General features: G+C 45.1%; 3 protein-coding genes across 9 annotated transcripts in view; 2 read left to right on the top strand and 1 right to left on the bottom strand.

Moving 5' to 3' along the window:
• Nucleotides 1-15054, top strand: part of KIAA1328 (KIAA1328 ortholog) — a 912897-nt gene that overhangs the window by 183412 nt on the left and 714431 nt on the right. The window lies entirely within an intron of this gene.
• The window catches only part of FHOD3 (formin homology 2 domain containing 3), a 490096-nt gene that overhangs the window by 221289 nt on the left and 253753 nt on the right, over nt 1-15054 (top strand). For all 7 annotated transcript variants that reach the window (XM_050767203.1, XM_050767202.1, XM_050767198.1 and 4 more), the window contains exon 5: nt 650-755. In XM_050767203.1, coding sequence (XP_050623160.1) covers nt 650-755 — 106 coding nt within the window. The remainder of the gene's footprint in view (nt 1-649; nt 756-15054) is intronic.
• Nucleotides 1-15054, bottom strand: part of RPRD1A (regulation of nuclear pre-mRNA domain containing 1A) — a 711886-nt gene that overhangs the window by 487850 nt on the left and 208982 nt on the right. The gene's annotated exons all lie outside the window — the stretch shown is intronic.

Below are 15054 nucleotides of genomic sequence, written 5' to 3'. Positions count from 1 at the left end.
ATGAAGTTTGTTTCATGTCCTGCCTTCTGTGATCAGGTCTGCAAGCCAGCCAAGGAGGTCCTTTCGAGGGATGGCAAGGTTGCTGCAGGTTAATGGCCAATCCTGCACCCTGCTTCCATGCTTGTCCCGCAGGCAGTACAACTACTGGAGGTTGGATAAACTGCTTTCCATGGTTCTCAGCCCTTGCAAGAGCCTTTTCTGTAACTGCTGTCCCAAGGACTGTCTTTGGAACACAGGAGTGGCTTTGAGTTCCTCACCTGATAGTCTTTGCTGCAATCAAATGTTTCCTGTAGTTAAAAACCAGCAAGCTTCGCATGGCCAGACCCTTGGGACCCATGGAAGAGTACAGCCTGGTGTTTCTTGAAGAATGAAAAACAAGACACCATATTTCTGGCAGTGAGGAGATTCATTTGCCTTATCTTTATTAGATTGCCCGGAAGGCAATAACTGGTCTTTGGCAAAGGACAATGAGGGGACTGGTTGTAAAATTCTTTTGGCAAGAGTTGAGATTCTTCATTTGAATAGAGTAGAGCAATCTGTAGAGGCCATTCTGGCTTTAAAGGCTTGTACATACTTTTAGCAGCACAGCTGGGATGGAACGTGGACAGGGACAGTATTTGAAGTATTTTTTTTTTTTCTTTCCTGCCAGGATGACAAGGATTTGGTACATGAATTTGTAGTGGCTGAAGGTCTGACATGTCTGATCAAGGTGGGAGCTGAGGCTGATCAGAACTATCAGAACTACATCTTAAGGGGTAAGTCATGACTGGGCATGCAGCAGCTGCCCCAGCTGCAGGGGGGATCTGGGTTCCCCTTCAGGACTTAACTACTGAGAGCTTTACACCCTATGGGAAAAAACATCTGCATCAGGTTTTATCAGTTCCTAGTAGTTAGTGACTGTGCTAATTTTTACTGACTTTCACCTGGAGTTACTTTGCCAGCTTATTAGGAAAACTGTACCACTCACTGGGTTCTTTATAATGTCTCTTATTTGTCGAGGAAGGAGACATACTAAATGGGGTTGGGTAAAGCCTGCATCTCAGCAGAAAGCCACTCCAAACCAAAGGGGGCAATTTATTTCTTGGAAAAAAAAATTTTCTCCCAATTTGAATTATCACCTGGGGCTCTTGTCAAAGTGCATATTTCTCACCTTGTCTTCCTGTTTCCGATTCGATAGTTTTGAGTGGGTCCGGGATTTGCCTTTTAAAGAGCGATTCTGATTTCATTTATAAAGCAATGCGAATATAGAGTTTGAAGCGCTAATTCCTGTTCCAGTTTATAAAGTTAATGGTGTTTTTATAGTCATAGGTTTTTTTTTTGTGCACCTTCATGTAAATAATTTCATTTGATCCTGTAAAAAAAACAAACAAACAAAAAAAAAAAACACCTGTGCATAGGCAGAGAAGGAATGATTAGGTTGAACTGTATGAAACTGCTGCTATCAACAGTTTTGACCTACAAAAGAATTTTATATAGCTCAATATTATCTACATTTTCCAGTTGAAAAAAAATTGAGACTCAAGTCAAACTTTTTACCTCATAAAGTCAATTCCCATAGTGTGCCAGGCAGCAGCTGTGCCCAGGCACTGAGGCATGTCAGGCTGGTCAGAGTTCTGCCATCGCCTCTATATCTATGCCTGTGACCCCACAGACTGCATGTTCAGCGCTCATAGGAGAAAATAAAGCTTCCAAACCTTCCTTTCTTTTCTTCTTGGGTAAAGGAAGAATGAAAATCATACATGAAAAATGTGATTTGATATCAGATGTTCGTGTTTGAAGTTGAGTGAGACAAGCAAACTGACACAGTCATCGCAGCTGTTTTGTTTTGCCCTGAGAATGCTTCCTTATGGTCTGTGGCATTTTTCAGCCAATCAGAGCTCTCAGTCCTTCCCTCTTTCCCCTGTTCTGTAGAGCCACTGCAATGGAAAGCAACAGAGAGAACGTAGGGCTCATTTAAAAATAATAATAATAATAAGGTTGTCTTTTCAAGTCAGTGTTGTTTTTGTTCATTTTGATAAATGGCAAATGTGAGTTCCTGAGCCTCTCACTTGGCTGACCCATGGTGTGTGTGCAGCAGTGTTTGTGGGACTGTGGAGTTGGCTCTTTTTGTTCACCTTTAGTCTTTTCCTGGGCTTGTAGTAGATCCTCCAAGTTGTCAGTAGATATGCTTTATAGCTGAATTTTTTTTTTCATTTAGACGGAGTCTTGCTCTGTCACCCAGGCTGGAGTATAGTGGCGCGATCTCAGCTCACTGCAAGCTCCGCCTCCCGGGTTCATGCGATTCTCCTGCCTCAGCCTCCCGAGTAGCTGGGACTACAGGCGCCCGCCACCACGCCCAGCTAGTTTACGCCCGGCTAATTTTTTTGTATTTTTAGTAGAGATGGGGTTTCGCCATGTTAGCCAGGATGGTCTCGATCTCCTGACCTCGTGATCTTCCTGCTTCGGCCTCCCAAAGTGGTGGGATTACAGGAGTGAGCCACTGTGCCTGGCCTCTATTCTTAATAATATAAACATTTATATCAAAGCTGTTTTGCCATGTTGCATCCAAACACAGCTGTCTGTGTGTCTAAAGAGATGAGTGCAGGCCTGGATTCTCACCCTTGTGTGTCTCTTCACTTTGGTCTAATACCTAGACAGGAGGAAGGTGCAGAGATAAGGGTGGTTTATTTTCCATGTATAATATGGATGCCCATATGTTGAACCACATGTAATTACCAAATTCTGAATAGTGGGTCCACAACCGACAATATATTTTTTGTTCATGTTTAAAGTGTACGTCATTTTAACTTTACCAAAAAATAAGTCATCCTCAACACACAAACACACCTCTAGAGAGCTAATGTTACAACCATCTTCATGTTTATCCCTGTTCTCCTGACCCTTACCTAGGAGCATATTTGTGTGTTTCTATCGCGTGATCATCAGTACGAGAGTTTACATCCAAGCCCAGGCGAGGGGGCCAGCTCTGCCCTCTGTGGTCAGAACTCACCCATTCTTTAGACCTCACATGTATTAGAACTGGATTACATGACCCCCTGTAGTTGCAGGGGAAGCTGGCACAATGAGTGTCTTCCTAGACTGCACAGGGTAGGCAACAGAGAGAAAGATGTGGGGTTGAGGTTATAAGTCCCAGCCGCATAGAGGGAGTTGGGAAAGAAAACTCAGCACAGCTGAGAAAGCCTTTTCTGGTGAGCAACAGTGAGGCCCCTCCCACCAGCGGCCTGCAGGCTGTTGAGGGAATCCTTGTGCATGGGCAGGTTAAACACAGGTCCTGGTGGTGAGGGTGTGATTTGTACTTGCTGGCAATGAAAGATGGTGTTGATACAGGGAACTTCATCCACATCCTCTACGTTAGTGAATATTTACCATGAAGCTTGCAGCCATTTTTATTTATTTATTTATTTATTTATTTATTTATTTATTTATTTATTTTTGAGACAGAGTCTCGCTCTGTCACCCAGGTTGGAGTGCAGTGGTGCCATCTCGGCTCACTACAAGCTCCACCTCCCAGGTTCATGCCATTCTCCTGCCTCAGCCTCCTGAGTAGCTGGGACTACAGGTGCCCGCCACCATGCCTGGCTAATTTTTTTGTATTTTTAGTAGAGATGGGGTTTCACTGTGTTAGCCAGGATGGTCTTGATTTCCTGACCTTGTGATCCACCCACCTCAGCCTCACAAAGTGCTGGGATTACAGGCGTGAGCCACCACGCCTGGCCACAGCCGTTTATTTTGCAGTGTTCTGACCTGAATCAGAAAGGTGCCAGAGGCAATTCCCGAATGTTTAAGTCTCAGAACACCCACTCGTGACCCGGGGAGAGCCCCGTCAACCACCTGTTGCTGTTTTCCAGCTTTTCTGCCTGTCCTATGAAATGTCAGGAAGGTAAGGCCCTAGCTGCAGACAGCTCCTCCAAAAATGTGAGGAGATCCTATATTTCCATTGCCACCACCAAAGCCTTGGCTTCATATTTTCCTTTCCAGTAGTGTCCCTTTACTGGCGACCAGAAGGCTCCCCATGCTTATCTGAACGATGAGCACTCCACCCAGGCTACTGCAAGACATCCTTCTTTCCACAGAACAGAGGTGCCTTTGCATGCCTACGTCTCAGAAGACTTGGTCACCAGGGCACTGTGCCCAATTGTCACCACATTTTGATGTATCTGACCAAAGCCCATACTGGGAAAGTAACTTCTGAGGGATGGAAATGACACATTTCTTGCAATGTGACATTTGGATTTTCCTACAGGGAAGCTGTGATTTTTCCCTAGCTCATACATGGAGTCACTCCTTTGTGACTTTGAACAATTTCTCATGTAGGCTTTTTTTTAAGGTTATGATAACTGCTGGCAGCCACTTGACATTCGCAATCAAGAACAACCTTTGAATTGCCTCTTTATTTGTACACCCATGTTTTAACCATGTTGTCTTGGGTGAGAACTGGTGAGGACAGATGCAGATCACGAGAAGAGGCTGGGAAAAGTTTTGCAGTTACTTTATTCACAGTTCCCTGAGGAGAAGACATGGCACCCACGCAGGGCCACTCAGGAAGCACAGAAGTCGGCCATGAGGTGGAGGGAGAGGCGGACTGTGGGCAAACATCTGCATTGTGACTTCCAAGGGACAGGCAGGTCAGCTGAGGATTGGCCCCGAGGCTCAGGGTGGCCCTGGAGTGGCGAGGGCCTGTGTATAGTGGTCCAGGCGTGATACCCCAATGTGAGAAAAGGTTGGGTGTAGACTTAATGTGCTGCTGGAGAAGGCGAACTGGCTGGTCTCTAGCCAGGGCCTCAAAACTGGGTTAAGCTGGACACCGTGGCACATGCCTGTCATCTCAGCTACTTGGAGGCTGAGGCTGGAGGATCACTTGAGCCTAGGAATTTGCAGTTATAGTGAGCTATGATTGCACCACTGCACTCCAACCTGATTAACAGAGCAAGACCCTGTTTTAAAAAAGCTGTGTCAAGATAGCATTTTTAAAAATGATATTGCAAACCATAAGGTGGGTTAATTGTCCAGTGTCTCGAGAAGTGTGCCCTCATGAAGCCACCTCAGGAGCTCTGCTCTGTGTGGCTACATGGGAGTCCTACAGCCCCAGGAGAAACCAAAGCATGTGGAGAATCCAGGACTTTCCCAGATCTGCTTTTAGAACTCTTTATTTATCCTGATTTGCATACACAATCCCCTGTCAGCATTTTTTTTTTAAGGCCCAGGAATCCGCTGCTTTCCTTTAAGGATGTGTCTGCTGAGAGGTAGAGATAGGTTTAGTTACAGTGTAGGCAAGTGCTGTCCAAAGCTGTGAGCCGGCTGCTGGGAAGAGGTCTTAACTGTACAACATGGAGGAATAATATTTATCTCACTTATTATTCCTGGATGGTTGTAGCTAACGATCTAAAGTTTTTTGGGATAGCCAGTATTTAATTTAAGTCTACTGTGGAATTTTGTACCTCATAATAATTCTTATGGAAGGAGGACCTAGAGTGATATATTCCTGAGAACTTAAACTTTCTGCACACGTTACTGAGCCTTCTCTATGGGCCATGCACCATGTCAGGCCCTGGGGTTGTGACGATGAAACCAAGATATACACTGTCTTGAAGCAGGTCCCTGTGGGGTCCCCTGCATGGCCTGTTTTATACGCTGAGTTGCATGTGTCTTTTATATTTGGAAATTGCACATATGTGATATGCTTTGGAGGAGAAAAGAGAGAGATAAGTAGAAATGGTAAGACCAGCTGCCCTTTCTGGCTGTAACTCAAGAGAAACTGCCTGTTCGGGCTAGCTTTACATGGAGAAATTTAATTTGGTCATTTCCTCTAAACCAAAATACCAATTAATCATAAAACACCTCAGTCGGTATCAGTTATTTTAAAAGCTGGATAAGATCTTAAAACTCATTTAACTCAACCTTTTCATTTTAGAAGAAAATTGCAGATATATTTTGTTTGCCCCCATACATGTTGAAATGTTTTAATGGTTGTCAGCATTTAAAAATTGGGAGATTTGGTATTTTTTTAAAAATCCACATTTCAGGCTTCTTTGGAAAAACTGTCCCAGAGTTGACTGTGTTCCACTATGGGGAAAATCCCCACATGCCATGCGTATTAGGGGATCCCTTAATGAGAATCAGAATGTGTGGTCAGATGGTGTTTGTTGGCATTGATGCTACCAGAAATGGAAATATCATAGATAGCATGGAAAGAGATTTTATGATGTAAGAAGGCAGTGGCACAAAATGATTACGTGGTAAGTAAACTAACGTCCTCCATGTCAGAAAAACTGAAGTTTATATGTTGGCACTTTACAAAATGCCAAAAAGAAGAGGAGAGGTTGGGTTCAGACTATAGGGAAGGCACCAAACTAGCCCCAAGGTGAGGAAACCGGAGCAAAGGGGAAGAGTTTCTTGCTTCCTGAACTCAGGTTAGGTCCTTGGCTACTGTATTTTCCACTGAACAGCCCAGCCTGACTCTCCGCAACCTCATGACACTGTTCCTGTGTCCCACGCAGCTGGCTTGGAGGAAGCTCTTTCCTGTCTCCTGCCAGGAGGGTTTTCTGCTCTGGTTCTGGACTTCAGAGATTGTCATGGTAGCTGCACAGCTAGGCTTTGATGCGGATGACCCAGGAGTCCTGGAGGCGTCTTCAGCTCCAGGGGTGTTGAGGCCGGTGTTGAGAATGGAGTCCTTCCTCATTTGATGTCTCTCCTCTTGCCAAGTGGTGCAACAGGACTATCTCCAATAAAAAAATCAATGTGGCATGAGCAGACTGGCAGCCCTGGGGCTAAATGGAACCTGCCGGTGTTTTGTGTGCCCTATTTAACAGGTTTAAAGATTTTGAATTATGAACATTTAAAAATTGGGAGATATGACATAAAAATACAGCTTTTCTTTGAAATACTGGCTTTTCTTGAAATACTGAAAACTTAAGCCGACCCAGGGCCTGTGGGATGTGAACTGCGGAGGGCTGGAGAAGCTGGCCCTTGCAGCAGAAAGAGGCAGTCACTATGTAGTGTTTGCGTTTTCTTCCTCCTGTAGTTGTTGAAACCTCTGCTTTAGGTGTCTTGGGGCCCTGGCTGGGTCTGACCTCCGTTTGGCCTCTCTTTCATGTCTCCTTGGCACACTGTTAGGGATGTGGCCTCCAGGGTGAAGCAACCACACTGCCCAGGAGTGTGGTCAGGGGCAGGGAAGCTGCAGCCTGTAACTCCTTGGGAGGGGAAGAGAGGCCAAGTCACCCTGTTGCTGTTGATACATGATGACACATGCTTCCCTGGAGTACTCTGCATGTCCCATCTGTGGCTCCTCTTGCCAGCCACTGTCACTGTGCATCAGGCCTGCACCCTCTTAAGAAACTGGGCCGGAGAGTAGCTGAGACCTGCACTTGTGTCCTGCTCTTTCCAGCCTCTACAGGCACAGAGGACCCCAAATGGACTCAAATTGGGCTGTTCGTGGCTCTCCCCTGGCCTGACAGGCCACAGGATACTGTGTCCTTGTCTAGCTTTTCTGCCTTTCTGCAGTGCTGCATTTCTCACAGGAGAGAGCTGGGTGCTGGCCCCACCATTCCCCCGGGTCAGCTGCAGTCTCTCTGGTGTTTCTGGATGGATCTGCCAAGGTCAGTGGGGTGTGGTTGGCCTACCCCTCGTCTCAGGGATTGGCGACTGTCTTGTCCACGTCTCATTGGTCATTTGGGTAGATTTGGAGGAGGATGGTTCGGAGGCTCCTCGCTGTGCTTCTGCAAGTGCTGAATGATCTGAGTCATCATTGCTGTGGTCTGTGGCCTGATGGCCTGTCAGCCCCCGGTGCTGTGTGCAGGAGCACCATGGGTCAAGTGGGCAAGGAGCTCCTGCCAGGGGAAGCAAGGCAAGGCCAGGGCCAGATCCTGACCTTTGATGGGACAAAGTGTCCTTTGTCCTTTGTACACCCTCTGAGTGTACACCCTTTGTACACCCTCCATTCTGAGGTAAGAGAGGGAAGCTGGGCTATTCCACGGGTGGGGCAAGCAGCGTCCACGACCCTGAGACCTTCACCGCATCGGGCAGCAAATTTGCCGTCAGCTTCTAACTCTAAGTACTTCGGCTCTAAGGTTGATTTTGGTTTTCCCTCTTACTCTCTTCCAAGGTATTTTTTCCTGTGATTGGAGAATGCTTGTCTCTGGGTAACTTTAGTTTGTGATGAGTAAGGCTTTTCTCCCCCCACCCCCGCTTTTTTTTTTTTTTTTAAAGAGATGTAGTTTTGGTCTATCACCCTGGCTGAAATGCACTATTGCAATCATAGCTCACTGCAGCCTCAAACTCCTGGGTTCATGTGATCCTTCTGCCTCAGCCTCTCTGATAGCTGGAACCACGGGCATGTACCACCATGGCTGGTTAATATTTTTTATTTTTTGTAAAGATGAGGTTTTACTATGTTTCCCAGGCTGGTCTCAAACTCCTGGCCTCGAGAGGTTCTCCTGCCTTGGCTTCCCAAAGTGCTAGGCTTACAAGCATGAGCCACAAGCATGCCCAGCCTCTTTCAAGTTATAATTTTTCTAAAGTACAAGTTAATTATGAATATTGTTGACTATAGCAAGCCTTCAGTTGTAACAAATACTTCATGTAGAGCAGTGTTTCTAAAGAAATACACAGCTAGGTAGCCCTGGCAAACATTATCTCCAGCTGGGGCATCATTAGGGCGAACCATGTGAAGTTGCTGATATTTGACCACTTTTTACCTACAGAAAGGGCAAAATTGTATGGTTTAACTTAATATTAGTATCATAATTTAATCTTAATCTGACTCCTTCTTAGGTTGATTAGATGCTTCTTAAAGTTCATCCTGCATTCAATCTGGAATCACATTTCTCCAGAAATTCAGGCCACTTTGCAAACCAAAAAAAGCCCTGGCAATGTCCTGCAATCATGCCTCCGAGTGCTTCAGCTTAAAGAGCCATTGCTGTCTCAGTCTTGGCCAGAGAGATTTCTCCAGAATTTTAGTTTCTACTAGAAGTCGCTCTCTTTTTCCTTTTATCTGAGATGAGAAGGAAGAAAGAAAAAGTTATTTGGCCATTCCTACACAGAGAGTGTGGAATTTTCCACGACCAAATCTCACTGCTGTGTTCATCAGGAATTTTTCCACTTTATTCATACCAAAGATGTGCCTCCTCACTCTGTCCTCTCCTTGCTCAGTAGACTTTTCCAGAGGAGCTGCTGGCTAGGTGTGCCTTGAAGCACAATCGTTATTTCCTTGGCTCTAATTTTATCTCACACATAGTCTTCTTTTATAAGGTTTCTATTTGTGAATCCAGGTTTATGATAGAACAAAATGTCAAAAGCAAGTTTTAAACCTAGCCCCAAGCATGGATTAAAACTTTTTTTGTGGCGGGGAGTGGGGAGGAGCTAAGATTTTCTGAGGAAATATCAGTTGGTGTGTTCATAGATTTCTGCATTTTGGGGCCTTGAGGGCTCTTGGTAGATTGGGCCAGCCTCCTGGCAGGGCACCACGCCTTTTCTAACCCTGTGGTTTCCCCTGCCATTAATGTGCACAAGACCTCCAGCCCTGGCTACTCTCCAGTGCCTCAGGTCTGTGGAGCCAGCCGTGCCCTGGGTATTTCCATCTCCACTGCACCATGCCCAAGCCCAAAACCAATGTTTTTGTACCCTAGTCAGTTCCTCCACAGCTCTGTTCATCATCCCAACAAAGCATAATCATTCATCACATTCAGTTCAGCCACCCTAGGGTCCTCCTAACCCCTTTCTCTCATTTATCCTTTGTAATCATCAGCCACTAAATTAGGACTTCTCTACCCTTGACTCCCTTTCAAGTCCTTCCATCTCTGTTCCCAGTTTTTGAGTTCAGATAATCGTTTGTTCCTTCCTAACTGGTTCTACCAGCCACTTCATGGGTCTCTCTGCTTTTAGTCCTGCCTCCCTTTGGCCCATTTTGCCCTCTGCTACATGAGTTCACCATGCACCATGATCTGTTCTCGTTAGTCCTTGGTTCAGCTCCTTCAGTGGCTCTTCTCATCCTCAGGGTGAAATCCCAGGCCTTCCATGTGGGTAGAGCCCACTTCGGTCCTGCCTTTGTGTGTCTGTGCAGTCCACTGCAGCCACTTCCTGCCATCCCAGGGAGGGTGATGTTCTGTCCTGCAGACCTTGGCATCTGCCTACAAGGCCTTGCTCACCCATCTTCATCTGGTTCACACATTATCTTTTGCTTCCTGCTCATCCTTAGAGTGGAGCTCAGATACCGTAATCTCTAGGAGATCTTCCCTAGCTCCCGAGTGTTTTGGCCCTCTATGTGTACTCTGGTCTTGACTCACTGATAATAAATATTTGTGAACATACACTATGGATCAGGAACCCAAGGCTAATTCCCTGCATCATATTAGCCTTCGTGCATGTCAGGTTCCATCCTTGTTCTGTGCGATCCTTGATGCCAGGCATGTTTTAAGAGCTCAGTGAAAATGGGCTGACAGAAGGAATAGATGAATGATAGAATATCTGCAGAGAAAGGGAAGTCACTACTTGTGAGAAAGCTGCTGATGTGTACTAATAATTGGAGAGAGCCAGAATTTGCTTATTTGAAGCTTTAGTCCACCTGCTCTTGTTTCTGAAGCAGTATAGCACACGCTGATTTGGTTTTGGTACTTTGCAAAAAACACCAATTTACTAAACTTTCTTTTTTATAATTTTGCTAGTTCAGTAGATGGATATATATCTACTAGGGTGTATATCTTGATTTTAAATACAACATGATTTATACAGATAAAATACATGCAAATATGGATTATACTGTACAGCCAGTTTTATATGTGGAGGAATTGTTTACCTGCCTCTGAAATAGATGGACTGTGAATTTCTTGGAGATGGGAGTCGTGTCATCACAGCCTTTGCAGCTGCACCAGCCTGCTCCTGAGTGCCTCGTAAATATTCAACAAATAGTTGAGGAAAACAATTGAGTGAATACCTGGGAGGGGAGTCCCCAGAGCTATGCCATGGAGCTCTGTGTTGATCTTCTTCAGTGTTTTATGGGTGATTCTGAGTGAGCACAAAGTTTATACCAAGAAATGTATGTGCATGATCAGGAGATGTGAAATGGGAAGACAGCAATTATATGACACATGTTCAAGTGTGATGTGGAGGGCTTTCACTTGCTTTGATTTTCAGTATCCTCACTATTTCAACCTCATTACCCTGTCATCTTTGCTTTCTTTACCCTGCCTCTTCTATCCCTAGCTCCTTAAAACTGGACCTTTCCAAAACCACTCATATGGGAGTTTGGCCTGTCTTGTTTCTGGAGCCAGTTCCCACAGACAGCTAGTACTCTCTAGCCCCCCAGCCACACTGGAGTCGTGTCTGCCGTCAGTGCTGTCTGGGCCCCAGCGTGCCTTGAAACACTGCTGGGCTGATGCTCCTAGAATTACAGCTCTATTCTTTTCTCCTTCCAGGTAACGTTGGCCTTGGGGTTGGGCTTGAGTCTGCAAGGCTTAAGTGAGGGAAGAGTTAAATGTCATTAGATAAATAAGGGGTTGTTTTTGGAGGAGGGGGCAAAATTGTTGTCCTTAAAGTCAGATTAAAAGCAGTAAGTAGGAGTTAAAAGAGAGTGGTTTTTGACTGAAGACAAACTCCAAGAACAGAGTTGGAAAATTAGTTTATTTCTCTTGCCAACATAAATTGATCAGCAGTGCCTTTCTGGAGCAGTCTGCTGAGGATTCTGAGGCCACATCCAGCATCAGCAGGAAAGAGCGCCACAGCTGATTAGGGAAGTCTGTCAATAGCTTCAGAGCTGAGGAGTGAGGGCAGGAATACTAGACATGATTTGGTTCTTCTGGAAAATACTAGGCACTTTAAGCATGTTTCTTGAGTTGATTTCAAACAGGTGTGTGGCAATAACGTTTCCAACAACAGAATACATCACTTTGCACTGGAAGCACTACAGCAGAAGCCACATGATCTGTTAGGGCTGCTAGGCTTGGGGTCAGGTGGTGCTGGATGATCTCTTAGATCCCTTCCAGCTCTGAGATGCTGTGATTGGTTCTAAGTAAAATATAAAAAGTAGAAGGGATGAAAGCAGAGCTGTTTAACTTTCCCTCTTGACGTGCTCTGTATTAATTGCTGTAGGATTCCCAGGCTGTTAGCAAGCACTTGTCCTCTTTCAGCTTCAAAGAAGCCCATCTGGTTACATGACATAGCCCCCAGCCAATTCATTGAAAACAACTGTGAACTATCTTTACTCATTAAGAGGCTAGTGTTCAGCTGGAGTGGTGGCTCACACCTGTAATCCCAGCACTTTGGGAGGCTGACGCTGGCAGATCACTTGAGGTCAGGAGTTTGAGACCACTAGCCTGACCAATGTGGTGAAACCCCATTTCTACTAAAAATACAAAAATTAGCTGGATGAGGTAGTGCATACCTATAATCCCAGCTACTCAGGAGGCTGAGGCAGGAGAATCGCTTAAACTCAGGAGGCGGAGGTTGCAGTGAGCCGGGATTGTGCCACTGCACTCTAGCCTGGGTGACAGAGTGAGACTCTACCTAAAAAAAAAAAAAAAAAAAAGTTGGGGGTGCCTAGCATTCATGTGATCTACAGAATTTTGAAGGATTGGCAGGGCTAGTGTTAGTTTATATTCAGGAATTCATATGTACGTAGTGAGGCCAGGGGCATGGGAGACAATGGTGGGCTTACTGCTCCAGAGTCTGAGGACTGGAAGCCAGGAGGGCTCGCAGAAACATCAGGGAGTTGGACTCATTGATCAAACCAAACCAGGGCTGGTAAGGCAGATTGGTACCCGTGAGGAGAGTGCGCACAGGCAGCCCACCCTTGCTTTGCTGACTCACTGGCTTCCCTCATATCTACCCACATTCTCAACATGGCCTACACAGTTTCTGTCCATGTGTGTATCCTGTTGGTCCACACCTGCCTTTCTATCTGTCTTTTCCCAGATCTTCCAGATCTTAATCTGGAGGGTTGAATAAACATCGATCTCTCCCTAAATTTAGATTTCATTGCTTTTTGTCAGTTTGTGGGCCCTGGTTTTTCTATGGCTGGGGGCTTCTGAATAAAGATCAGCTGACTGGTTCATTCATTCATCACCAAGTGTTACTTTATTACTTTATATGAGTCAGTCACTTTGAGGGCTGAGTAAAGGGTAGCAGAGAACAATGCAAACTAAACAATTAGAAATTGTGCCATCAAGCCAAGAATAAAGTGTAAAGAGAGGGGATTTACAATATCGTAGGGGAAGTGACATGAATCCTGTGGTAGGCAGAATTCTAAGGTGGCCCAGAAGATTCTTTCCCCCAGTTTAGACCCTGTATAATTCCCTCCCCTTGAGTTTAGGCCAGTCCTCTGAGTATAATGGATGTGTAAATATTATGGAACCATGATTAGGTTACATTTCAAAGGTGAAAGGGTTTTGCAGATATAATTAAGGTCCCAAATCTTTGGATTTTTGAATCAGTCAGAGGGGAGATTATTCTAGGTAGGATGAGCCTAAATAGATGAATCCCTGAAAAAAAAGTCTAGAAGTCAAAGACTTCTGCTGACCTTGTAGAAGCAAGTTGTCATGAGTTCTACAGCTGCAAGGAAATGAATTCTGCCAACAACCACGTGAGCTTGGAAGAGGACCCCCAGCCTCAGATCAGACCACAGCTGACACCTTGATTGCAGCCTTGTGAGACCCCCAGCAGAAGACCCAGTCAGGCCATGCCCGGACTCCTGCACCATGGAAACTGTGAGATGATAAATGTATGTTGTTTTAAGCGACCAAGCAATTTGTTATACAGAGTTAGGAAATGAATACAGTTACATACAAAGAATCACAACATGAAACCATCTGGACTTGCTAAATTTGGTACAGAATACTTTGTAACCTCGGAGGTCTTTCCTGGGGGAATCAGGGAAGGTATCATGAGGGCAGCAACTTTTTATTGTCTTTCTGGGCTTCTTAGGCAACCACATGCCATCCATTCAAGCTGATTTCCCCTTGGTCCCCTGCCTCTTCTTGCATGATCTTCTCACACAGTCTGCATAGACCTCTCATGTGGGTCTCCCAACTGTTGATAATGTCTATGACCACTGAAATAAAGGACTCTCTGCCGCATGCAAATGAGTGACTAATGGAGAAGGCAATTTATAAGAAAATTTTAGTGTTTTCTAATATGCCAGCGTCATGAGAGAACATGGTAGCCTTATCAAGATTCGGCTGAGTCTTAGGAAAAGATGATCACTTGGGTGATCTTGGGATGATCTCACCTATGAAGACAGGCACGGGCACTGGGCCACCATTGTTATTCTTCAGAGATGCTCTTATCTTAGTGTTCTCTGCATCTCCTGTTTACTCATTGACTCATCCAGGAGATGCTCTGCAGATGACTGCAGTAGGAGATCCAAGGGCTCAGCCAAGGCCCCTCAGCATAAGGAACTTGGCAGTGGCTTAGCATAGAAGCCGTCTAAGTAAGAGTGGATAGACACAGAAACACTGTATTTGTTAGGCATGGAATGAAAATCCTGAAATCATTCTTTTTTTTTCCCCCCTTTCAATTTTGTTTGCATCAGCATTATGTTTCTAAAGGTGGTTGATAAATTTTAAGTAGTTCAATCCTATATCATATATTTCAAAGATAGTTATTCTTTGCTTAGTCACCAAGATGTTTGCTTTTCATAATTCAGCTTTTTTTTTGAGACTGAGTCTTGCTCTGTTGCCCCAGCTGGAGTGCAGTGGCACAATCTTTGCTCACTGCAACCTCCGCCTCCTGCATTCCAGCGATTCTCCTGCCTCAGCCTCACTACCACATCTGGCTAATTTTTGTATTTATTTTAGTAGAGATGGGGTTTCACTATGTTGGCCAGTCTGGTCTCAAACTCCTGACCTCAGGTGATCCACCTGCCTCAGCCTCCCAAAGTGCTGAGATTATAGACATGAGCCACCATGATGGCCCATAATTCAGCTTTCTAAAAAATAGAATCCGCTTAATATATCATGTTTCATGGGAATTTCATAAAACATGAAATGTGATACTTGAATCAAGTACTCATTCTCATGTAAGCAAACAGCAGCACAAAGGTATCTAGGCATTATCAGGCTTGAAAAT

Source organism: Macaca thibetana, chromosome 18, assembly GCF_024542745.1.
Source record: "Macaca thibetana thibetana isolate TM-01 chromosome 18, ASM2454274v1, whole genome shotgun sequence".
In the NCBI taxonomy this organism is placed as follows: domain Eukaryota; kingdom Metazoa; phylum Chordata; class Mammalia; order Primates; family Cercopithecidae; genus Macaca; species Macaca thibetana.
The sequence above is the reverse complement of the archived record's forward strand: the minus strand, read 5'-3'. Positions and strand labels throughout refer to the sequence as shown.